At 35.6% G+C, this 27645-nt stretch overlaps 1 protein-coding gene across 19 annotated transcripts in view; it reads left to right on the forward strand.

Moving 5' to 3' along the window:
* Nucleotides 1–27645, forward strand: part of sky (GTPase-activating protein skywalker) — a 239306-nt gene that overhangs the window by 152771 nt on the left and 58890 nt on the right. For 5 of the 19 annotated variants that reach the window (XM_073970476.1, XM_073970475.1, XM_073970482.1 and 2 more), the window contains exon 1: nt 10020–11283. The exons of the other annotated variants lie outside the window; for them this stretch is intronic. In XM_073970476.1, coding sequence (XP_073826577.1) covers nt 11091–11283 — 193 coding nt within the window. In that variant the 5' untranslated portion in view covers nt 10020–11090. Of the gene's footprint in view, nt 1–10019; nt 11284–27645 lie in introns of those variants that run through there. 19 annotated transcript variants of the gene reach the window in all.

Here is a 27645-nt window from a genome sequence, read left to right on the forward strand (position 1 = left end):
GTGATTCATAGAGAGTCGATATTTCAATAATTTTTCTCTCAAACATTAATTTGATATAATTTAATTACCGATAGTCAGGAAATTCTACGAATATTTATACAATGACTTTGTTTTACGTACGGGCGTATAACTATTGTCAGTACGTATACGTACAATTTCTCAAAAAAAAAAAATTAAATAAAAAATAATTAAAAAATTAAGTTATACTAAGTTACACTAGAAAATAATTTTTCATGATGGAATCTTTCAAATAAAATGCTTGCCGCTTAATATTGTCACCATTTTTAATTTAAATGCAAGCGATTTATTTGAGAGATTCTATCATGACAAATTATTTTCTAGTTTTCAGTGCATTTACAAATAAAATACTGTAACATAATTTTTTAAATATTTTTTATTTTTAACTCATAACCAAATTATGGCCAATTTAGGCCGAAATGTAGATAACAACTTTAAAATGCCTGAAATCGTGTGGTACCGTTATATTGGGGCTACACCAAAACCTGGACTTATGTCCACAATTTTTAATGGGGAAGCTTCTGTAACATTGGGAACTCCAAGTGCCAAATTTTAGAAAATTTTGGCTGAAAATTAGTATAAAATTCTTAAAATACTTGAAATCGGATGGTACCGCTATATGGAGGCTATACCAACACCTTGACCTAGGTCCAACATTTTTGGTGAGGAAGTTTGTGTACTTTTGGGAACCCCAAATGCCGAATAACAGCCAATTCGGCTTTAAAATGAAGATAGAATCCTTAACCCTTTCGGCCCCGAACTTTTTTCCTCGCATTAGTAGTTACTTTAAAAACATAGAATTAAAGTATAAGTCAAAACTAAGACATAACGTAAATTGGTGGGCGTTACCCCACCTATTTCGGAAGATACAGTACATTTTATCTAAAATTTATTTGCTCATTATTTTGTGCAATTATGTAAATATAAATGTTATAATTGTATAGAAGTATACCTCTGACCTTACTTTTGAAGAATCAAAACTAAAGTTTAACATAAAGCTCATACATTTTGATTTAGAAACGATTTAAATAATTTGGACTGTACACATCGATTTTTGACATGCCGTGATTTTCCAGACTTCACATTGAATAATGCATCGTAGTTCTGTTGATCGGGATACAACTGGCACTTTTTTATAATTTTTGCATTCTTAGGGCTACAATTAGCCAAAGCAATGTGTTCTTTGAGGAAAAAATTTTGTTAGTTTTAAATAAAACGACGTCAAAATCGAAGTTGCTTATAAGCAACGTTGGGGCCGAAAGGGTTAAACTATTTTAAATCGGGTGGTACCGCTATATGGGAGCTATAAGAAAAAATGGACCCATATTGGTTCCGGTTTCATATTCATGTATTGTCATCTAAATCTGAAAATTGTACAAAGTTTTAGTTTGTTTGGTCAACTGTGCGGAAAATGAGTTACTAGATTTGAACTAAACAGACACTAAAGCAAGTTAAATAAAACACTGTAAGAATAAAATTATTTTCCTGGGATTTTCATTGGATTTTCCAAAGGAATTCCGCAAAATAATAATAATAATATTTTTTATTTTTGCCTTATTAAGGCGAAGGCCATTTATAGTGATATTTAATTAGTTCTCTTTCGAGTTGAGCTGTTAGGCCTTTAGAGATACATTGAAAAATTAGGAGTCTACCGAAGTCCCACGCATCCAACCATTACACTACGTTTCACGGGTGGTAAATCCGATCTTCAGGTGTATTAGGATGTTGTTTTTTTTTTGTGGCAGACGAAGGCAAAGCTTGGTAACTGGTATATATATCGAACTTCATTAGATAAATGTATATGCGAAATTATGTCAGTTAATTGAAACTCCAAACTTTTCCTATAGTCCTGCTTGGTAATCCCATTTTTTTCTGGAGTTTCAATTAACTGACATAATTTCGCATATACATTTATCTAATGAAGTTCGATATATATACCAGTTACCAAGCTTTGCCTTCGTCTGCCACAAAAAAAAAAAAAAAACAACATCCTAATACACCTGAAGATCGGATTTACCACCCGTGAAACGTAGTGTAATGGTTGGATGCGTGGGACTTCGGTAGACTCCTAATTTTTCAATGTATCTCTAAAGGCCTAACAGCTCAACTCGAAAGAGAACTAATTAAATAATAATAATATTTTCCTCAGTTTTTCATTGGAATTTCCAAATTTTCCGCTTAAATTTTCTTTTTCCTCTAAAATTAAAAATTTTCACATTTTTTCATAAACCAAATCAGTATAAAATATTTTTAAATCAGTATAAAATGCTTTTGTTCTTGTGTTTGAACTTTTATTTCTTGGCATTGCTGTGAAACAAATCATTAAAAATTCCCAAAAGCAAAAACAGATTTTAACAGCATTCCTTAATGACATGGGAAAACACGATTTTCCCAAAAAAAAAACTCTTGCCTGCACATGTTCTCTTTTAAGGTGGTATCATCAAACTAACATTCGTCACTTGAAATTTTCAATGAACTGCTGCTAAAATAGAAAAATTGACGTTCAAAGAATTTGGCCACCACTTGTTTCACTATTCGCACTCACTTGTTTTTGTTTTTTGATTAATCGCCCATTGAATTGGATTTTTTGATAAAACTTTTGTTGCTATTCCCGATAAAATATCGTCATTTTATATCAGCAACGTCTATGGTGGCTGTTGTTTTTCAGTGTTTTTTTTTCTTTTCTCTTAAAAGACGTACGACTATCTTTTTGTTAAATTTGTTATTGCCAAATTAGAAGAAATCTGAAAAATAAAAAACAATGAAAATACAGTTTGAATCATTTTCATTAACATTTTAAGCTTTTCTTTTGTCCGTCATTCGCTTTGGTTGTTATGCTATAGAGTAGATGACCACAGTGGTCACTTGCTATAGACTAAAAGGCTGCAGGTGGCATCTACTACAGAGTAGAAGACCACGGGGGAACCTACTATAGAGTAGATAGATATAGTAAATGACCACGCGGGTTATCTTCTGTAGAGTTAATGACCACATGGTCAATCCTCCTTAGTGTAGATGACCACAGGGGTCATCTGCTATACAGTAGATGACAACAGATGGTATCTACTATAAAGTAGATGACTTCAGGGCTTCAGATGCCTTCAGGGCTTCATCTACTATATAGTAAATGACCACATGGAACATCTACTTTAGAGCTGATAACCGCAAAGGGCATCTACTATAGAGTAGATGACCACATCGGTCATATACTATGACCACAAGAGGTATCTAGGAGAGAGCAGATGACAACAAGAGGTATCTAGGAGAGAGAAGATGACCACGGGGACATCTACTGTATAGTAGCAGGGGACATCTACTGTATAGTAGATGACCACAGGAGGCATCTACTGTATAATAGATGACCACAGGGGGCATCTACTCTATAGTAGATGACCACAGGGGGCATCTACTCTATAGTATGTGACCACAGGGGGCATCTACTTTATAGTAGATGACTACAGGGAACATCTACTGCATAGTAGATGACCACAGGGGGCATCTACTCTATAGTAGATGACCACAGGGGGCATCTACTCTATAGTAGATGACCACAGGGGGCATCTACTCTATAGTAGATGACCACAGAGGGCATCTACTCTATAGTTGATGACCACAGGGGGCATCTACTCTATAGTAGATGACCACAGAGGGCATCTACTCTATAGTAGATGACCACAGGGGGCATCTACTCTATAGTAGATGACCACAGGGGGCATCTACTCTATAGTAGATGACCGCAGGGGGCATCTACTGTATAGTAGATGACCACAGGGGGCATCTACTGTATAGTAGATGACCACAGGGGGCATCTACTGCATAGTAGATGACCACAGGGGGCATCTACTGTATAGTAGATGACCACAGGGGGCATCTACTGCATAGTAGATGACCACAGGGGGCATCTACTGTATAGTAGATGACCACAGGGGGCATCTACTGTATAGTTGATGACCACAGTGGGCATCTACTGTATAGTACATGGCCACAGGGGGCATCTACTGTATAGTAGATGACCACAGGGGGCATCTACTGTATAGTTGCTGACAACAGGGGGCATCTGCTGTATAGTAGATGGCATCTACTGTATAACAGATGACCACAGGGGACATCTACTGTATATCTACCAGTAGATGGCCACAGGGAGCATATTTCATATATGTTTCATATATTCTAGAATTTGCCATCTAAATACCTCTTTATTTAAAGCATAATTTTCAAACCCTTACCACGATTTCGTGATCCACACACCCTCATCTAAAAATAACTTAAAATACCATACAAATCTATATTTTGATCATTTTTGTGTTTTTCTTTTTTTGTTGGCAAACATTTGCTAAATATTTTAATATTCATTGTTGTTGCTGTTGTTAAATCTCTACTAATTAATTGGTTCTTCTAATATTTGCTTATCATATGTTTATGTTATTGCGTCTTCTAGTACCCCACTGGTTATTATAAAAATATCTTATAGACTTATAACAGCCACAACCTATAAATATAGATTTCTATTAAATTATTGAATAATCATTGAGTTAATCTTTCTAATACCAATATTGTTTTTATGAATATCTCACATTTAACGTGACACGATAAATTTGCAATATTTTTTTTCTGTAGTTGTTTTTTTTTTCGTTTTGTTAATTTAATTAACCCAATAAACGTAGAGATACAAACACACGCACGCACTCAGGCTGGTACAATACAATACACAATCTAACACTCATTCGCCGCCGACCAAAAAAAGCAAAGAGTAAAAAGCAAAAAAATAAAAATATTTCTTTTATGGAAAAACAACAACGCTACATCTCGAGTATAAACAAAATATTTTGAACGTTGCTTTTGCTTGCTGCTATATTGGCTTTTATTTTCTTCTTTGTACAACAATGTGTTTGTTGTATACATTGTGATCAGCTGTTGTTTGACCTGCCTGACTGCCAACTGTTTCTCAGCTTCTTGACTAATAATTCATTCGTAGTTTTTGTTGTTTTTGTTTTCAACAGCGCAATGAAATTTTCACATCAACGACCGCCATTGACAGGTTGTTATCTCTTTTGAGGTCTCTGAATTCTTTTCTGATTCTCATAGATTATTTGCATTTTTTCTCTCTCTTTCGGTATCTCTCAGTGTGTTTATTCTCTTCAGGCATATTGCTATTGTGTTTTTTTTAGATAATATTTATGAAATCACGTGCACTATGCCATCCATCACTAGCTCATAGAACAGTGTTGCCGTTAGAGATGTATTGAGATACTGATATGGCATATTTCGACGACATAATCTTTTTTGTATGGAGTAAATGAAATAACAGGAGTCATCTTCAGTACAGTAGATAACCACAGGGGTCATTTTCTGTGGGTAGTAGGAGATGACCGAAGGGGTCATCTTCTATAGAGTAAATGGCCGAAGCGTTTATCTTTTGTAGAGTAGATGGCCGTAGTGGTCATCTTCTGTAGAGTAGACGACCTAAAGGGTCATTTTCTGCAGAGTAGATGACCACAGGGCTTATGTCCTGTAGAGCAGATGACCGAAGGGGTCGTCTTCGGTAGAGTAGATGGCAGAAGTGGTCATCTTCTGTAGTTTAGTTGACCGAAGGGGTCATCTTCAGTAGAGTTGGTGACCACAGGTCTCATCCTCTGTGGAGTAGATGACCGAAGGGCTCATCTTCGGTAGTGTAGAATTACGAAGTGGTTATCTTCGTTGGAGTAGATGACCGAAGGGGTAATATTCGGTAGAGTTGATGACCGAATGGGTCATCTTCAGTAGAGGAGATGACCACAGGTCCTATCTTCGGTAGAGTAGATGACAGAAGGGGTCATCTTCGGTAAAGTAGATGACCGAAGGGGTTATCTTCGGTAAAGTAGATGACCGAAGGTTTCATCTTCTGTAGAGTAGATGACCGAAGTGGTCATCTTCGGTATAGTAGACGACCGAAGGGCTCATCGATAGGGTCATCTTCGGTAGAGTAGATGACCACAGGGCTTATCTTCTGTAGAGTAGATGACCGAAGGTCTCATCTTCGGTAGAGTAGATAACCGAAGGGGTCATCTTCGGTAGAGTAGATGAACGAAGGGGTCATCTTCGGTAAAGAAGAGGATCGAAGGGGTCATCTTCTGTAGAGTAGATGACCGAAGGGGTCATCTTCGGTAGAGTGGATGACCGAAGGGGTCATCTTCTGTAGCGTAGATGACCGAAGGGGTCATCTTCGGTAGAGTGGATGACAGAAGGGGTCATCTTCTGTAGAGTGGATGACCGAAGGGGTCATCTTCGGTAGAGTGGATGACAGAAGGGGTCATCTTCGGTAGAGTAGATGACCGAAGGGGTCATCTTCGGTAAAGTAGATGACCGAAGCGGTCATCTTCGGCAGAGTAGATGACAGAAGGGGTCATCTTCGGTAAAGTAGATGACCGAAGGGGTCATCTTCGGTAAAGTAGATGACCGAAGCGGTCATCTTCGGCAGAGTAGATGACAGAAGGGGTCATCTTCGGTAAAGTAGATGACCGAAGGGGTCATCTTCTGTAGAGTAGTTGACCGAAGGGGTCATCTTCGGTAGAGTAGATGACCGATAGAGTCATGATTGGTAGAGTAGATGACCGAAGGGCTCATCTTCAGTAGAGTAGATGGCCGAAGAGTCATCTTCGGTAAAGTAGATGACCGAAGGGGTCATCTTCGGTAAAGTAGATGATCGAAGGGTTCATCTTCTGTAGAGTAGATGACCGAAGGGGTCATCTTCGGTATAGTAGACGACCGATGGGCTCATCTTCTGTAGAGTAGATGACCGAAGGGCTCATCTTCTGTAGAGTAGATGGCCGAAGGGGTCATCTTCTGTAGAGTAGATGGCCGAAGGGGTCATCTTCGGTAATGTAGATGACCAAAGCGGTCATCTTCTGTAGAGTAGATGACCGAAGGGGTCATCTTCGGTATAGTAGACGACCGATGGGCTCATCTTCTGTATAGTAGACGACCGAAGGGCTCATCTTCTGTAGAGTAGATGGCCGAAGGGGTCATCTTCTGTAGAGTAGATGACCGAAGGGGTCATCTTCGGTAAAGTAGATGACCGAAGCGGTCATCTTCGGCAGAGTAGATGACAGAAGGGGTCATCTTCGGTAAAGTAGATGACCGAAGGGGTCATCTTCTGTAGAGTAGTTGACTGAAGGGGTCATCTTCGGTAGAGTAGATGACCGATAGGGTCATGATCGGTAGAGTAAATGACCGAAGGGCTCATCTTCGGTAGAGTAGATGGCCGAAGGGTCATCTTCGGTAAAGTAGATGACCGAAGGGGTCATCTTCTGTAGAGTAGTTGACTGAAGGGGTCATCTTCGGTAGAGTAGATGACCGATAGGGTCATGATCGGTAGAGTAAATGACCGAAGGGCTCATCTTCGGTAGAGTAGATGACCGATAGGGTCATGATCGGTAGAGTAAATGACCGAAGGGGTCATCTTCGGTAGAGTGGATGACCGAAGGGGTCATCTTCTGTAGCGTAGATGACCGAAGGGGTCATCTTCGGTAGAGTGGATGACAGAAGGGGTCATCTTCTGTAGAGTGGATGACCGAAGGGGTCATCTTCGGTAGAGTGGATGACAGAAGGGGTCATCTTCTGTAGAGTAGATGACCGAAGTGGTCATCTTCGGTATGGTAGACGACCGAAGGGCTCATCGAAAGGGTCATCTTCGGTAGAGTAGATGACCACAGGGCTTATCTTCTGTAGAGTAGATGACCGAAGGTCTCATCTTCGGTAGAGTAGATAACCGAAGGGGTCATCTTCGGTAGAGTAGATGAACGAAGGGGTCATCTTCGGTAAAGAAGAGGATCGAAGGGGTCATCTTCTGTAGAGTAGATGACCGAAGGGTTCATCTTCTGTAGAGTAGATGACAACAGTGGTCATCTTCTTTAGAGTAGATGACAACAGTGGTCATCTTCTGTAGAGTACATGACCACAGTGGTCATCTTCTGTAGAGTAGATGACCGCAGTGGTCATCTTCGGTAGAGTAAATGGCCACAGTGGTCATGTTCTGTAGCGTAGATGACCACAGTGGTCATCTTCGGTAGAGTAAATGGCCACAGTGGTCATCTTCGGTAGAGTAAATGGCCACAGTGGTAATCTTTTGTGGAGTAGGTGACCACAGTGGTCATCTTCTGTAGAGCAGATGACCACAGTGGTAATCTTTTGTGGAGTGGATGACCACAGTGGTGATGTTCTGTAGAGTAGATGACCACAGTGGTCATGTTCTGTAGAGTAGATGACCAGAGTGGTCATCTTCTGTAGAGTAGATGACCACAGTGGTAAACTTTTGTGGAGTAGATGACCACAGTGGTAAACTTTTGTGGAGTAGATGACCACAGTGGTAATCTTTTGTGGAGTAGATGGCTACAGTGGTAATCTTTTGTGGAGTTGATGACCACAGTGGTCATCTTCTGTAGAGTAGATGACCACAAGTGTAATCTTCTGTAGAGCGGATGACCGAAGTGTTCATCTGCTTTAGATTAGATGACCACAGGTGTCATCTTCTGTAGAGTAGATGACCGAAGGGGTCGTCTTCAGTAGAGTAGATGATTACAAGGGTCATCTTTTGTAGAGTAGATGGCCGAAGTGGTCATTTTCTGTAGAGATCACCAGAGGGGTCAACTTCTGTTGAGTAGATGACCACAGTGGTCATTTTCTGTTGAGTAGATGACCATAGGGGTAATCTTCTGTAGCGTAGGTGACCACAGGGGTCATCTTCAATAGATAAGTTGACCAAAGGGCTCATCTTATGTGGCGTAGATGACCACTGAGGTCGTCTTCTGCTGAGTAGATAACAACAGGAGTTATCTTCTGTAAAACAGTTGAAAAGGGTCAGTTTCTGTAGAGCAGATGAGTACCGGGGTCACCTCCTACTACAGAGTAGATGACCACACGGGTCATCTTCTAAAGAGTAGATATCCCCCGAGTCATATTCTGTAGAACAGATGCCCGCAAGGGTCATCATCAGTAGAGAGGTGATCACAGTAGTTATCGTCTGTAGAGTACATTACCTCTGGGCTCATATAGGGTATCTATGGGTATCTATAGAACCAAATACCCCTTCTTTATGTTTTCTACAGACAGATTGCCTTTTAAGGCCTTTTATAGCTAGAAAACTTCTTGACATTTTAGCTTTCCAATAGACAGAAGCCATCTTGAGGTCTTCTATACACACAGCGGAAGCCCACTTCCATAGACAGAACAGCACTTCAGGTCTTTTATGGACACTTCAGGTCTTCTATAGGCAAAATACATCTTTACGTGTTTTATAGACTGAACAGCAGACCTCCAGCGAAAAAATCTCATTGCCACAAACCAACACTTTGGAGAAAAGTTTAACAGGTTTCACTGAAATGGTTCGCATGTTAACTATCGGAGGGAGTAGCCGATTTAGTACAATCTTTGCGCATCGTAATATTTTTTCCAGATATAGATTACGTTCGTAAATGGACTCTAGGACCCTATTACGATTTTTGTCTTGGACATGTCTGTACTTCCTGAGATGATAGAGTAAAAAAATTGAAAACAATTTGAAAATACTTCCGAATTGAAAATCTGAATTTGGCTGAAATTTAGCACAGTGTAATATTTTTTCCAAACGTTCATCAAGTTGAAAGAAGGAAGAACTATATCTGACTTCTCCTTTCGGTGCCTTCCACAAAAAAATGATGTTCGAAAATAGATTTCAAAATTTTACTGAAGGCATTCTTTGTGGCTCTGATTACAGTCACATATCTCACATAAGTGTGTGAAACCCAGAACTACTATTTTTATATTGAAATATAAGATAACCTCTCCGTAGTCCAATCGATTTCGATCAATTCGAAAAACATAAATGGACCACTTCTTATTCGAAATCCGATCAGAGGCAACCCTTTTCATAAAATACTATGTATTTGATCTCAAAAACACTTGTTTTTCTCTCTCCCTCACATACTCACACTCTCGTTCTCACACATTTTACTTTTCTCATGAAAAGCTTTCTTTCTTTTGCTATTGAGGCGCTTATGTGTTGTTGCAGCAGCAAACGTTTTTCGAACAAATGCCGGTCAATTTTTTTAATCGTTCATTCGTTCTCGTTTAGCGATCGAGTGAAAAACAAGATTGCCCCCATAACCGCACAATTTTAAGTGAAAAGCGATAATTTTGAATTAATTACTACAAATTTATTTTGTGTGGTTTCGCTAAAAAAGAAAATCCGCACGAGAAACAAAAATAAAGAAAGAAAGAAAATCGCATAGAGGATGGTGATGGTGTGTGTGGAATTATAAGAAAAAAAGAAAACAAAGTAAAAATTGTTAACTGGCTGTGATATTCATTCAACCGAAGAGGAGTCGAAGAAAAACAACAACAACAAGTGCGAAAAATAAACCAAGTTTTTTTGGGGTGAAATAAAATAATAAAACAAGATTTTGCTATTTTTATAATTTTATAAACGAGAAATAAAACATAAAACAACAAAATGTGCAAAAAGAAATAAAAGGTTTGAAACGAATTAAAAAAATAAAAGTAAAATTGTTTTATACAATTTATTGTAAAAAGCCAACACCAACAACGCCAAGAGTAACAAAATAATAAATTATGTAAATTGTAAGAAAAGCTTTTTTTCTTCTGTTGCCGCTGCTGTTGTTTGTGATATTCCTTTCTGCAATTCTACGTAGCCTACGTCTTTTTCTACGTCGCCTGTTCTTCTTCTTCTTATTTTACAACCGACAGACAGCATGTTCTTTTGTGCACTTTGAAACTTTGCTACAAAATTTATTTCTCTCGTCTGACTGCGTTCAGATAATTACACAAATAAATTAAATAAATGATTTAAATACAAAACCAAACAACAACAACAAGAAAATAAATTGAAAAAGTATCTACTTAAGGAAAATAAAAAAGAAAAATATTGTGTTTGTCGTCGAGTGTGCCTGTGGCTGTGAAAGAAAGAAATTAAAAAAGTTCATTAAAATCTCAATTGTGAAAAAAAGTATTGCAACAAATCTGTGTTAAAAAGAATCATCTTTTGGTCTCATATTAAGTTTTTGTTTTCAAAAAAAAAAAGAAAGTCCATCGTCGCCACAATGAAGGAACGCAACGAACTCAACAAAATGATGGACAAAATGTTGGCCATCAAAGAAATGGAACATCTAAGCAGCCGTCGCAGCAGCGTTTACGTTGATCCCGAATGTGATAAATTCTTTGAATTGCCCCAGTTTATGGGTGTCAGCACAAATGACATAACCACCAAGTGTCAATGTTTTCAATTTAGTCCAGGTAAATAGAATAATGTGATTTGCATTTCGAATGAGGTGTTTTTGTGGTGAATTATGGTTGTTGTTGTGAATAAATAAAATTAATGAAAGTACATATTCGAAACAATTATATTCGCCTATAACAAGCAATACGGGAAAAGAACAATTAAACAATTGCCAAAATCGCGACCGCGCCGACCATCTAATACCCTACACCACCAACCCCTTTAAGAAACTTGGGGGTATATTATTATGCTTAATATTTTATTAAAACAACTTGTTTATGAGTATAACAAAATTGAACTTTTTTTAAAAATACAAGAATCTCCGGAAGCTTTCGCTTTTTATATATGATTTAGGACCATATTCTACCGTTTTTATTCACATTTTCGTTATCTGCGGCCACAAACTGTTTTTGAAATATCTATGGTAAATATCTATAAGGAAAGTAATATATTAAACATACGAGTCCAAACATCCATGGTTTTGGCATGGTTCTAAATACTATAATGATGGCAGCTACTCCTGCTCTGACAAAATTGACTGAATTAGCCTATTACTAGACAGCGGAATCCTATACAAATGCATATATGATTAGGCTGGTTGTAGAGAAAATCTGATTAGACAGAATCTTGTTTTATCACAAAATAAACGAATTAGGCCCAGAAATTTTTGCATATTTTTACATATTGGCATAAAATGAGCATATGCAAGGATTTGTGGCCTCGAAATCCCACCGAAATGGCTGAAATTTTTTAATAAGTCTTCCCTGTGGATATAAAACTTTCCACCTGAAATTTGTCTTTATCGATCCAGGTCTTCATATAGCCCCCATAGAATGGCACCTCCCGATTTCCGGTATTTTGAAGGTTGTGGCCCCAATATCCCTCCGAAATGGCTGAAATTTGATATTAAGTCTTCCTTGGGGGTAAACAAATTTCCACCTAAAATTTGTCGGTTTAGGTGCGGCCCTTTATATAGCTCCCATAGAATGTTACCTCCCGATTTTCGGTGTTTTGTAGGTTGTGGCTGTGGTTATACATTTATCTTTTTTATTGACTTATCTGAAGAGAATTTTGAACTAAAAAATTTAACACACATTTTTGTATCTACATATTATTAAAATATTTGTTGCATAAGAAATAATGTATATATGTATATAATATAATTTTTTGCATATGCAAAATTTATGCATTTTGCATATGTCATATGAATCGATTGCAATTTAATCAGAAGCCAAAAATATGCCTATTTCCAAAATTTGACATGAATCGGATCAAAAATGGGGGTTGCATAAAATTCCGCTGTCTACCTATTACAGTCGAACTCTTCTATAATATCCCTATACCAGACTTATATGAGGTTCCAGTATGGACTCAATTGGGGTATATCCACTCCTTCGGGTACATCCCGCACATAATTTCAGAAGAGTTGTAACAACAGTACAATTTTCATCAGGGGCAAATCCATACTTCTGAGACTAATTCGGTCAAAACCGACCAAGACCGATTCGGTCAAAAATTTGGCCTTCGTAATATTTTGTCCAAATTTAATTTATGTTCGAAGATAAGCCATATCGTCCACTCCTTCAGGTACCTCCCCCACAAAAGTTCAAAATTGTTCAGAAAAATTGTGCGGGGAGTGACCGATTTGGTCCATACTTTACACGTCCTAATATATCTGCCAGATACAGATCAAGTTCGAATATGGACTATATTTGTCCACTCCTTCGGGTACCTTCCACACAAAATTTCGTATAAATTCACTTTAAGATCTGTTCTCGAATCACTTTGATTTTTGTTGAAGCAAGTTCAATTGCTAGGTAAAAGTTTTTTCAAGGGCAAGTCCATACTTCTTGGGAAAACAACCAGAACAGTGATGTTTGGAACCATATGTAGTGGCTGGAGAGCACGACAGCTCCCGAACTGATCAACCGATTTGGTCCAAAATTTGGCCTTCGTCGTATTTTGTCCAAACTTAGTTGCAGTTCGAAGATGAGCAATACCGGTCCCCAACTTAAATGGATGGCACGATATCTCTTGAAGGGGGCAACCAATTTTGTCCAAACTGTGGATCTCCTAATATTTTGTCCAAATTTAGTTTAACTTCTGAAATGGTCCATATCGGTCCTCTCCTTAAGGGGTTATGGCCACTTAAAAATTTTACAAAATCGACATTTTTTTTATTTTAGCCTTATTAAGGCGAAGGTCATTTATAGTGATATTTAATTAATTCTCTTTTGAGTTGAGCTTTGCCTTCGTCTGCCACAAAAACAACATTCAATACGCCTGAAGATCGGCTTAACCACCCGTGAAACGTAGCGTAATGGTTGAATGCGTGGGACTTCGGTAGACTCCTAATTTTTCAATGTATATAATAGGTCTTATAAGCTCAACTCGAAAGAGAAAATTTTTTGTTGGCTGATTTTAAAGTGCAATTGGAATTGTGCAAGTGCAATTTGCAATTGTTGCAAAAATATATTCGATAGGACAAAAATTAGCTGAGATATGATCGTTAGAGAAAATTCATTGTGATTTGTATGTAACATCGAAGTTTGAAACGCGGTTTTCTCAAAATGGCATTTTGGAATGCGGTGCCCACTGTAGCTCAAAAACGGAGTATCCGATCTTCATATGGTTTTGTGGGATCGTTATACATATAAAAAGCTTGTGCGTAAGCGAGAGACTTTTTTTAAAAAATAATTTTGGCGAATTTACGGCGAAGTAACTATCAATTTTTTTAGTTAAAATCAATATTTTGACTTTGACAGTTTACAATTCTTTTACAAATTGGCATTTTTAATTCCGCTTAGCTTAACTACAATAATATTAGGTTCTTAATGGTCCCACAAAAACATATGCTGATCGGTTTATTCGTTTTCAAGCTACAGTGAGCACCGCAAACTGCTTTAGTAGAAACATCGGCCATTTGTCGGAACACTGTGCAATATTTATCAACAACAAAAAATTCTTGTAAAAAATTCACGAAAAATATCGCTCATTTACTCAAAGAGTGGCATAACTCAAAAAATGGGTTAGCAATTTTTATTTTTTTCTACGGCTTCTACTTTATATTGTGTTAAATTTCCAAGTTGATATCTCTAAAACTCAACGAGTTACAACTTATTTGCTGGGAGTTTGGCATAAATAACCAAAATAGTTTTTTGAGGTTATGATGCACGTAAGCACTTCAAATCATGCTTGATCTTGCACAGAAATTTAGCACTGATATCTGGCTATCTCGTTACAAAAGATGGTCCAATTAGCTATTTTATTTTTTGTGTAATACTTTTTTATGTTGGGAAGTCAAATTTCAATCGACAACTTAAAACGCGTTTTTCTCAAACTTTATTTTTCGAAATGTGTCACTCTTTGATTAAATGAGCGATATCATGTTTCGTGCTCAATAAGTGGCCATAACCCCTTAAGGTACCTCTCCATAACAGTTCAACATTTGTGTCTAAGTGCAGTTTAGGCTTCGCAGATCCTTTGGAAATGTGTACCGATGATGTTTGCTGTGGTCCTGTTTACAACGTTTTCCCTAGACAAGTACCTGCTTCCTGGCATACTGGTCCAAAAGTTCTACGATGACCCACTGGTACCCACCTTGGTCCTGTTTACAACGTTTTCCCTGGACAAGTGCCTGCTTCCTGGCATACTGGTCCAAAAGTTCTACGATGACCCACTGAAATGACTAGTCGGCGCGATATCTATCGAAAAGATATGACTCTCAGTCCATTCCTTCAATTTTTGTCGGTAAGTTCAAATGTCCAAAAAGGGACACGACATTTTGAAAAGACCCTAAATACATTCGACCTGTCCGTAGATATAAGATTCAATTCACATAGGCTGAGGGTGTATATCTGTCGGCGAAGCCAACTGATACTTTTTTTACTTCTTGTTAAAAATGTCAAAAGGGTCTTTTTGGTCCTTTCTTCGAAAATCATTCAAAACCATCCTTTAAAAAAAAAAATGTGAATATATCAAATCGAAATATTCTACAAAATTGTTCGTCAAAAATTTTTACTATTGGTCTCAGAATACACCAAATCTGTAAATCCTATCTAATCGCCAGGAATCTCTAAAAATGCAAAAACACCTTTTAGGGTTAAAGTCGGACTTCATCTGAGTTTATTCAAAATTGTCCCACAAAACATAATTTTAGAGGTATAATGTCAAAGACAAAAATATTCTAGGTCAAATTTCGCTAAAGGTCACCAAAGAAATAAAGTCTTCATTTATATTATATATCATGAAAATATCAGTATAAATTTTGCTGAAAAAACATGAAAATATTTTCCAATTTTTTTGATGAAATTTTTTCCATTATTTTTTCAAGTTGATACAGGAAAGTAATATGAAACTGGGTTCTATGCGAAAAGTGTCAAAAGAGGAAAATTCTACACAAAATTTCAATATGACTTTCAGAATAAACCCTATATCTAGCTATAATATTTTCTTAAGAAAATTGGATTACAAATTTATATATTTTAGAATGAAATTATTTGTTTTAATTTTGGACTGTTAATTTTACATAATTCCATACTGGATCAAAATCTAACACAATTCTTAATTCTAAACTGAATTTTTCCGAAAGTTTGTGTGGGAGGTACCCGAAGGAGTGGACTTATTGAGACCATATTGGAACCTCATATTACTCTGGTAGAAAGTTTACACTATACAAAGTATGGACCAAATCGGTCACTCCCTTCAAGAGTTATCGTGCGCACAAACTTTCCGAACATATTCGAACTTTTGTGGGGGAGGTGCCGGAAGGAGTGGACCGATTTAGCTCATCTTCGAACTTAAACTAAGTTTGGGCAAAATATTACGAAAGCCAAAATTTTAACCGAATCGGTTCATCCGTTCGAGAGTTATCGTGCGCTCCAGCCAGCAGGACAGACAGACAGACAGACGGACGGACATGGCTAGATCGACTCCAAATTGTCTGAAACACATTTCGTCCAAACATACTTGGGGTCTAAAACCATTATTTCGATGAGGCACATTTTCATCGTATCAAAGTGTATATACCCTCCTTAGCCTAAAGGCTGAGGGTATAACAAAAATTTTTGACTTGAGTGATTCAAAATTGTCGCATATCTATCTTCACAGCAAATTAATGCTCTATGTGTCGTATCATTACTAAGAACATTCATACGCATAATGGGCTGGAGTAATTATTAATAATACGCCTTAATTGCCCATCCAAGTTTATTTCATGTAATGTTTTGTGTCTTTAATATATTTTCTCATAAAATTTTCTTTTTTCTTTAAAAAATTTCGTATAGATGGATTTTTATCAGTCTTTTTTCCGGTATATTTGGATTTCAAACTAGACTCATGAAAGATAAATTCACAGCCAACACAAAACTGATTCATTCATAAATTAGGTATCACAATATAGTAACCAACCATATTTTCTTCTTATCATTTATTTTTCATGCTATCATTCATTCAATTCAGGTGATCTGTGATTGTAGTTTCTGCTATTATTTTTTTGATATCTCAAATAATGTTTGTAATTTTTCACAAGACATTGGCATATGCCGTATGACATAAATATCTATTTGATTTTCGTATAATATACCGCACGAGTTAAAATGGTAGAACGAGTGTACTCAAAAAAACCCCCACAACCATGCCGAACAATGCAAATCGATCAGACGTCAATTACTAAATTAGACATAATCATGGAAAAACAATCATCAATCTTAGAATAGAAGCAGCAACGAAAAAAAAAGTTTCAACAGAAATTTCTACAAAAAAAATCCAATGGAAAAAAGCGACATGACTCTTATCAGAGGTACGACTGACTGACTACTTTCTAATGGAAGCAAATGGCTTTAGTAAAAAAATGGGGGGATGGGCAAGGTTTCCGCTGCAAATGGAATAAAAATTCTTTTCGTTATAGGAAATTATGTAGTTTAAAAAATACATATTCAAATAATTTGTCTGTCTCGCCCGCCAGTCATTAGTGTTTTTTTTTATACCCTCCACCATAGTATGGAGGGTATATTAAGTTTGTCATTCTGTTTGTAACACATCGAACTAATCATTTGCGACCCTATAAAGTATATATATTCTTGATCAGGATAAAATTCTAAGACGATCTAGACATGTCCGTCTGTCCGTCTGTCCGTCTGTCTGTCCGTCTGTTGTAATCACTCTAGCGTCCGCAATAATTGAGATAGAGTGCTGATAGAGGCTATATCGGGCCACTTTTTGGTATAGCCCCCATATAACGGTACCTCCGGATTTGAGGTATTTTGACTTTCTTCGCCACATTTGCAGACCGAATTAGCTATAATTTGGGATTTAGGGTTCCTAGTGATCAACAAACTTATATCCCAAAGGATATAGGCATAGGTCCATGTTTTGGTATAGTCCCCATATAACGGTACCTCCCGATTTTCGGTATTTTGCGAATTTTAGCCACAATGTTTAACCGAACTATCTGCAATTTGACATTTGAGGTTCTCAGTGGTCATGAAATATCTCCACGAAACATCGTCAACATAGGTCCATGTTTTGGTATAGCCCCCATATAACGGTTCCTTCCGATTTTCGGTATTTTGAGAATTTTAGCTACAATTTTTAACCGAACTAGCTGTAATTTGCCATTTGAGGTTCTCAGTGGTCATGAAATATCTCCACTAAGCATCGTCAACATAGGTCCATGTTTTGGTATAGCCCCCATATAACGGTACCTCCCGATTTTCGGTATTTTGAGAATTTTAACCACAATTTGTAACCGAAATATATGCAATTTGACATTTGAGGTTCTCAGTGGTCATGAAATATCTCCACGAAACATCGTCAACATAGGTCCATGTTTTGGTATAGCCCCCATATAACGGTACCTCCCGATTTTCGGTATTTTGAGAATTTTAGCTACAATTTTTAACCGAAATATCTGCAATTTGACATTTGAAGTTCTCAGTGGTCGTGAAATATCTCCACCAAACATCGTCAACATAGGTTCATGTTTTGGTATAGCCCCCATATAACGGTACCTCCCAATTTTCGGTATTTTGAGAATTTTAGCTACAGTTTTTAACCGAAATAGCTGTAATTTGACATTTGAAGTTCTCAGTGGTCATAAAACATCTGCAACGAAACATCGTCTACATAGGTCCATGTTTTGGTATAGCCCCCATATAACGGTATCTCCCCATTTACGGTATTTTGAGAATTTTAGCTGCAATTTTTAACCGAACTAGCTGTAATGATCGGTATTTTGAGAAATTTAGGTACAATTTTGTCTATTCAAAAATAATCGTCAATATAGGTCCATGTTTTGGTATATCCCCCCATATAACTGTACCTCCCGATTTTCGGGAATTTTCAGTGGTCACGAAATTTCTTCACTAAAATTCTTAACTAAAAAACTTAACGACTTTTTACTTCTTTTTTTTTATTTTTTGCTTGTCAATTTTAACCTGATATTATGATAATAATTTATCAAGCAAATTGATTGAAGTTATGTACATATATATGCGCTGTATATTTAGGTAATATGGGCTTTGGTTGTTGTGGTTGAAAATAAAATTAAATATTATCGAATAGAAGGTACAAAATAAATAAACAAGTACAAGTGTTTTATTTGTTTAGCAAATATTGATATATTTGTTAATGCAAAAAAAAGCTAACAAAAACAAACTCCTACAGATAAACTTGGAGGGTTTTGATTTGTGCTATAGGCTTCCAATGGTGTGTAATACTCTGTTATTTAGTTAATATTAATATAATAAGTACGTTAAGGGTCAATCGAGAAGTATTAGAGGTTTGACACGCTTGTTTGTTTTTTGACGTCAAGTGTCAATGACTTTCAATTAGGCCCTCTATCATGATATATAATGAAAAATGCTTGTTGATATATCTTAACCGTTTGTATCTTTTTACTAGCAGGTACTTGGCAGTTAGTTAAAGCACCACAAAATGTTTCCAGGCTATGTGTTGTATGATTAATTTTTTTTAATGCATACCTTATGTCGTATAAGTAATGTTATCGCTTATACGACCACAATGTGGTGTAGGTTAGGGTCACTCACCACTCTCTTAAATTTATCTGTAGAAAATATAGCTCCCAAAATCATGTTATTTGTCTTTGTACAATAATTTTATCTTCATGAAATACCTTTCTTTTTTATTACCAAATATTCTTATATTTTTATCAAATGTTTTGTTTACCTAATTTTGGTATTTAGTCTTTTCTTATCAACACTCCCCTTGTTTTGAGCACTTTGTTCACAAATCACTGATCTATTTCAAAACAATTTCTTTTTATCACAAAACCCACAAATCTATGGAAAACAATTTGTTTTGTTTTTTTTCTATTTGAAAGTATTAAATTTAGCACCTCATATTTGTTAGGTTTATTTGGCGTAATAAATTTCTTGATACTCTAATGATTACAATTATTTAACAATTAACAATTGCTTTAGCGAAGCCTCTTATCAAACGTAGAAAATCACAAAAAATTAAATTGAGTAAATATGAGGTATGTATGTTTGTGGCAGGTAGGGGGGGGGGTTTAAGGTATATGCTTCTCATGGAAAAATTTTAAAAACAATGGCAAAAACTTATACGATAAATATTATTTTAAAATCCACGTATGGCGGGCTAATAATCATACAAAAAAAAATATTTTAAAATCCACGTTTGGTGGTCTAATAATCCGTAAAAAAATATTCTTTTAAAATCCACGTTTTTATACCCTCAGCATTTATGCTAACGAGGGTACATATATACACTTTCATACGGGCAAAATGTGCATCATCGAAATAATGGTTTTGGACCTCAAGTATATTTGGACGACATGTGTTTCGGACAATGTGGAGTTGATTTAGGCATGTCCGTCTGTCTGGCTGGCTGGAGCGCGGATCAACTAATTCGGTCCTAAACTTGGCTTACGTAATATTTTGACCAAACTTAGTTTAAGTTTGAAGATGGGTTATATCGGTCCACTCCTTCCGGTACCTCCCCCACAAAAGTTCGAAAATTTTCGGAAAAGTTGTGAGCACGATAACTCTTGAAGGAAGGAACCGATTTGGTCCATATTTTGCACATCGTGGATTTTTTTACCAGACTTAGATGAGGTTCCAATATGGACTCTATCGATCCACTTCTTCGGGTACCTCCCACACAAAATTTCGGAAAAGTTCCGTTTAGGACCTGCTCTCGAATCACTTGAATTTCATTGTAGCAACTTGGATTCACTGCCCTTCATAGGACGGTACAAGTTTCATCAAGGGCAAGTCCATACTTCCTGAGAAAATAGCCTGAAAGTTGCAAAAAACCCCTATGACACCGTGTGTAGTGGTTGGAGCGCAAGATAACTCTCGAACGGATAAGCCGATTCAGTCCAAAATGTGGCCTTCTAATATTTTGTGCAAACATAGTTTATGTTCAAAGATAAGCCATCTCGGTCCACTCCTTCAGGTACCTCCCCCACAAAAGTTCAAAAATGTGCGCACGATAACTCTAGATGGGAATGACCGATTTGGTCCACACTTTACACATCCTAATATATCTACCAGATATAGATCAGATTCGAATATGGACTAAATTTGTCCACTCCTTCGGGTACTTCCCACACAAAATTTTAGATAAATTCACTTTAAGACCCTCTCTCTAATCACTTGCTTTCGCTGCCTCACTTACGACAGTAAAAGTTTTTTCAGGGGCAAGTCCATACATCTTGATAAAACAGCCCGAAAGTTGTAAAAAACCTCTATGGCACCATATGTAGTGTCTGGAGTGCTCGAACCGAATACTGGGTTCGTCCACACTTTGGATATCGTAATATTTCTTCGAATATTAGATGAAATTCGAACGTGGTGCTTATAGGTCAAAAGTTCGAAAATATGCGCTAAAATGGTACGTGCGATATCCCATAGACCTAGCAACAGATTTGGTCCAAATTTTGGATCTCTAAATATTGTCGAAGCCTTGAGGTACCACCCACACAAATGTTCAACATTTTAGTTTGGTTAACGGTCTGTTCGAGGATCCTTTGGACATTTTTACCGAAGGTTTTCCTAGTGGTCCTGTTTACATCGATATTTTGTTTTTTTTTTTTTCGTAGGATAGTATGGTAAAAAGCCCTATCTATAGATATCTCCGCAAATGTTTGAGCTTTAATCCAATCCATATTTTTGTCGGTTCATACGCCCAAAATTTTGAAAAGCTTAATACTTAAGGTTTTTTTTTTGTTTTAATCCCCACAGGCTGAGGGTATATCTCTGTCGGCAAAGACGACTGATACATTTTTACTTCTTTCGTCTAATAATCCCTTAAAAAATATTCTTTAAAAATCCACGTTTTGTGGTCTAATAATCCCTCAAAAAATACTATTTAAAATCCACGTTTTGTGGTCTAATAATCCCTCAAGAATATTTCTTAAAAATCCACGTTTTGTGGTTTAATAATCCCTCAAAATATTGTTTAAAAATCCCCGTTTGGCGGTCTAATAAGCCTACAAAAAATATATATTTGTTTTGTTGCCTTGATGGTGCCTTAAAAAATATTCTTTAAAAATCCAAGTTTTGTTATCTTCAGGGTGCCTCAAAAAAATTTCTTTAAAAATCCACGTTTTGTTGCCTCAGAAATATTCTTTAAAATTTTACGATTTTTGCCTTCTGGGTGTCTCAACAAATTTTTCTTCAAAATTTACGTTTTTTTTACCTTCAGGGTGTCTCAACAAATATTTCTTAAAAATTTACGTTTTGTTGCCTTGATGATGCCTCAAAAAATATTCTTTAAAAATCCACGTTTTGTTGCCTTGATGATGCCTCAAAAAATATTCTTTAAAAATCCACGTTTTGTTGCCCTGATGATGCTTCAAAAAATATTCTTTAAAAATCCACATTTTGTTGCCTTGATGATGCCTCAAAAAATATTCTTTAAAAATCCACATTTTGTTGCCTTCAGGGTGCCTCAAAAAATATTCTTTAAAAAAAAAAAAAAAACAAAATATTCGTTAGTTGCCTTCAGGGTGCCTCAAAAGATATTCTTTAAAAATCCACGTTTAGTTGCCTTGATGATGCCTCAAAAAATATTCTTTAAAAATCCACGTTTTGTCGCCTTGATGATGCCTCAAAAAATATTCTTTAAAAATCCACATTTTGTTGCCTTCAGGGTGCCTCAAAGTAATTGTTTAAAAATCCACGTTTTGCTGCCTTGATGATGCCTCAAAAAATATTCTTTAAAAATCCACGTTTTGCTGCCTTGATGATGCCTCAAAGTAATTGTTTAAAAATCCACGTTTTGTTGCCTTCAGGTTGTCTCAAAAAATATTCTTTAAAAATCCACGTTTTGTTGCCTTGATGATGCCTCAAAAAATATTCTTTAAAAATCCACGTTTTGTTGCCTTGATGATGCCTCAAAAAATATTCTTTAAAAATCCACGTTTTGTTGCCTTGATGATGCCTCAAAAAATATTCTTTAAAAACCACGTTTTGTTGCCTTGATGATGCCTCAAAAAATATTCTTTAAAAATCCACGTTTTGTTGCCTTGATGATGCCTCAAAAAATATTCTTTAAAAACCACGTTTTGTTGCCTTGATGATGCCTCAAAAAATATTCTTTAAAAATCCACGTTTTGTTGCCTTGATGATGCCTCAAAAAATATTCTTTAAAAACCACGTTTTGTTGCCTTGATGATGCCTCAAAAAATATTCTTTAAAAACCACGTTTTGTTGCCTTGATGATGCCTCAAAAAATATTCTTTAAAAATCCACGTTTTGTTGCCTTGATGATGCCTAAAAAAATATTCTTTAATAATCCACGTTTTGTTGCCTTGATGATGCCTCCAAAAATATTCTTTAAAAATCCACGTTTTGTTGCCTTCAGGGTGCCTCAAAAAATATTCTTTAAAAATCCACGTTTTGTTGCCTTCAGTGTGCCTCAAAAAATATTCTTTAAAAATCCACGTTTTGTTGCCTTCAGGGTGCCTCAAAAAATATTCTTTAAAAATCCACGTTTTGTTGCCTTGATGATGCCTCAAAAAATATTGTTTAAAAATCCACGTTTTGTTGCCTTGATGATGCCTCAAAAAATATTGTTTAAAAATCCACGTTTTGTTGCCTTGATGATGCCTCAAAAAATATTGTTTAAAAATCCACGTTTTGTTGCCTTGATGATGCCTCAAAAAATATTGTTTAAAAATCCACGTTTTGTTGCCTTGATGATGCCTCAAAAAATATTGTTTAAAAATCCACGTTTTGTTGCTTTGATGATGCCTCAAAAAATATTCTTTAAAAATCCACGTTTTGTTGCCTTGATGATGCCTCAAAAAATATTCTTTAAAAATCCACGTTTTGTTGCCTTGAAGATGCCTCAAAAAATATTCTTTAAAAATCCACGTTTTGTTGCCTTGAAGATGGCTCAAAAAATATTGTTTAAAAATCCACGTTTTGTTGCCTTGATGATGCCTCAAAAAATATTGTTTAAAAATCCACGTTTTGTTGCCTTGATGATGCCTCAAAAAATATTGTTTAAAAATCCACGTTTTGTTGCCTTGATGATGCCTCAAAAAATATTGTTTAAAAATCCACGTTTTGTTGCCTTGATGATGCCTCAAAAAATATTGTTTAAAAATCCACGTTTTGTTGCCTTGATGATGCCTCAAAAAATATTGTTTAAAAATCCACGTTTTGTTGCTTTGATGATGCCTCAAAAAATATTCTTTAAAAATCCACGTTTTGTTGCCTTGATGATGCCTCAAAAAATATTCTTTAAAAATCCACGTTTTGTTGCCTTGAAGATGCCTCAAAAAATATTCTTTAAAAATCCACATTTTGTTGCCTTGAAGATGCCTCAAAAAATATTCTTTAAAAATCCACGTTTTGTTGCCTTGAAGATGCCTCAAAAAATATTCTTTAAAAATCCACGTTTTGTTGCCTTGAAGATGCCTCAAAAAATATTCTTTAAAAATCCACGTTTTGTTGCCTTGAAGATGCCTCAAAAAATATTCTTTAAAAATCCACGTTTTGTTGCCTTGAAGATGCCTCAAAAAATATTCTTTAAAAATCCACGTTTTGTTGCCTTGATGATGCCTCAAAAAATATTCTTTAAAAATCCACGTTTTATTGCCTTGATGATGCCTCAAAAATATTCTTAAAAATTTTCGTTTGGTTGCCCTCAGGGTGCCTCAAAAAATATTCTTTAAAAATCCACGTTTTGTTGCCTTCAGGTTGTCTCAAAAAATATTCTTTAAAAATCCACGTTTTGTTGCCTTCAGGGTGCCGCAAAAATATTCTTTAAAAATCCACGTTTTGTTACATTCAGGAGGCCTCAAAAATATTCTTTAAAAATCCACGTTTTTAATTTTTTTTTTTAAATATGAGTGATCAAATGTCCATATTTCGATATGCATGTCCTTGGTGTTGTATGAGTACCAACACCACTCATACGCCCCCAATGTCCTCAATTAATATTACTTATATGACATGAGGAAGTGAAGTAATAAATTTAATATTTTTTAATATCATCCAATGTGCCCTGTCACCCTGATTTGTTCCATTTGTCGCTTCCATTGAACTTTGTACATTGCAAAAATCTAAAAGCGTCATCGTAATTGTTGCATTATTTTTTATTTTGTAATATCAAGAATAATCAACTAGGTGATTATGCATTGTTGTAATACAATATTACCAACAATTTTTCAATAGAAAAAAGCCGTAAAAAACCGATAGTTCGTTCGTTCTATTCAAATGTAATTTCAATGAACGCTATAGTAAAATGCAATTAATTATGGTGATTATAAAATTTTCCACTGTAATTATAGAAATGCTGTTATTTTCTCGGCAGACCACCAAAACGATCAACCAACCACCCACCACTTTCTCCCTCTCTGTCCCTCTATCTATTTCTCCATTTAAGTGGTTTTTTATTACAAAACGTGAAAATATAATTACATAAGACCTTTCATCATCATCGCCACCAAACTATCTATTTCATCTATCCTATCAATCATTGAGATTTGTATTTTTTATACGCCCAGTTATTTTGTTGTGTGTTGTGGTAATAAATTCGGTATCTTGTTAGTGTAACGTTATACATACGTATTTGTTTGTTTGTTTTTTATGGCATTTACACTGAGTGTATTGTAAGGTGCATTATTGTTTGTGGTGTGAATGATGATATCGTAACCACCACCACCACCCACCTGCATTGTTATATTATCAAATTGTATGGAAAGCAAGCAAATCTCATTGCAGTCACCGTTTGATGGCTTTTTGTTCTCGAAAATTACCTCATAAAATGCAATGAAAATACAGTTGCAACACGTGCCATCAACACCTAAGGGATTATAATTTAAGAGAAGATTGCTTTAATAAGCAAAAAATAGGTTATATGATTCAAAACCGGTTAAAATAAATTAAAACTCTAAGAAATTTAGTAACAAAGTTAAGGGGATCGTATAAGTGATTTTAATATAGGACTTGGGCCGTATGAGCGTTGTAATCATTCATACATTCCATGGTATCAACATTTATTGATTCCAAGGGGTTTGATGACAACATTTATTTAATAATTTTTATTTATTAACAATTATATAAATATAAATTAAAAATAAATAAATAAAATAAATTAAAACTCTTAAGAATTTTAGTAACAAAGTTAAGGGGATCGTATAAGTGATATTGATGTAGGACTTGGGCCGTATGAGCTATTGTCATCATTCATACATTCCATGGTACCAACATTTATTGATTCCAAGGGGTTTGAAGATAACATTTATTTAATAATTTTTATTTTTTAACAGTTATATAAATATAAATTGAAAATAAATAAATTAAAACTCTTAAGAATTTTATTAACATAGTTAAGGGGATCTTATAAGTGATATTAATGTAGGACTTGGGACCGTATGAGCTATTGTCATCATTCATACATTCCATGGTACCTACATTTATTGATTCCAAGGGGTTTGAAGTCAACATTTATTTAACAATTTTTATTTATTAACAATGATATAAATATAATTTTTGATTATTTGTTAACAATTATATTCATAGGTGAAAAATTATAAATATAATTTAAGATATAGTTTTAACTACAGAGGTTTTAAGTTACTTAATTAATTGTTAATGTTTGTTCAGTTATCACTTCATTTATTCATTTTTTTATTTTTTAAATATTTTCTACAATTCCTAACGACTCGATAATACTCCATTCCTCTAAACACAACAAATTCGAGATTATCTCTAAAAGCGATTAAAAATATTTAATCGTCAACATTTAATCTTAACAGCTGCTGAACATGAAACTATCAACTGTTGATTGTTCGCATATTTGTGACTGCGTCAGATGGTGAAACGAACGACATCGCACACCGACACAGATAACTTGTGAACATCGACCCATAAGGCGAAAAACGAAACAAAACAAATCACAACAATTCAAAAAAGCAAAAAAATGGGGTATATAGGAGGAGAATAAAATGTAGAGCAAATGCAATCTATAAAATAGCACAACTGATAAGACAAAAATAACAATGAAACACCTATGAAAGAACGATCCGCACAACCATTAAGGACGGACGCATATTGATAATTTGTTTGAAAAGTATAGAACAATAAAAATAAATTGTTATCTTTAAGTGATTAACAAAAAACTTATATGGCCACAAATCACATACATACCTAGGTTATAAAGAAATGATTTAAGTTTATGCTATAAAACTACTCAAAAGATTATTGAAACAGTATTTAGAGGGTAATTTGATTACTTACTAGGCTAGGAGATAGGAATTTATGGCAAACATTTTAATTCAAATCATATTTGTGACTTCAATCATTCTTTAGTAAATGTCCCTTTAAAATGGCAGCGTAAAACAAATGGAGCGTAGACGTTTTGTTGTCAGTTATACGCCTAGAAAGCCCCTTTAAAAATTATCCGTTACAGAAACGAATATTTGGGGATGTCACAATGTAATGCAAGTGTCTTAATAATATCTGTTAAAAATACTCATTTTGTACTATTCAACAAGTAAAAAGGTATTATTCAACTTTGCCGACAAAGCCGGTGAATATAACAAAAAAAAAACGATATTGAAATTTCAACACGATCTGAACAATGGCCTTGAACTGGACTAAGTGCTGTTGACAGAAATTTTGTAATTTTGCGGAGGAGCTACCTGAAAAAGTAGGCCACATAGACCCATCTTGTAACTTGATCTAATTTTGGAAGTTATTCTTGACAATCGCCCATGTTAGGTGCTTGCCTTACCCCTTGGCGAACAATGCCAACCTTTTTCCATCAATAAATTAGTTGTTTTAAAATAATAAAACAACAACAATGGGATTAAGCCAACCTATTTTGAAAACCAAAATTGTATTAGCTATCCCAATAAAAAACGACGCCACCAATGTTCG

This window comes from Musca autumnalis, unplaced genomic scaffold (assembly GCF_047663935.1).
Source record: "Musca autumnalis isolate F117 unplaced genomic scaffold, ASM4766393v1 scaffold_2, whole genome shotgun sequence".
NCBI classification, from domain to species: domain Eukaryota; kingdom Metazoa; phylum Arthropoda; class Insecta; order Diptera; family Muscidae; genus Musca; species Musca autumnalis.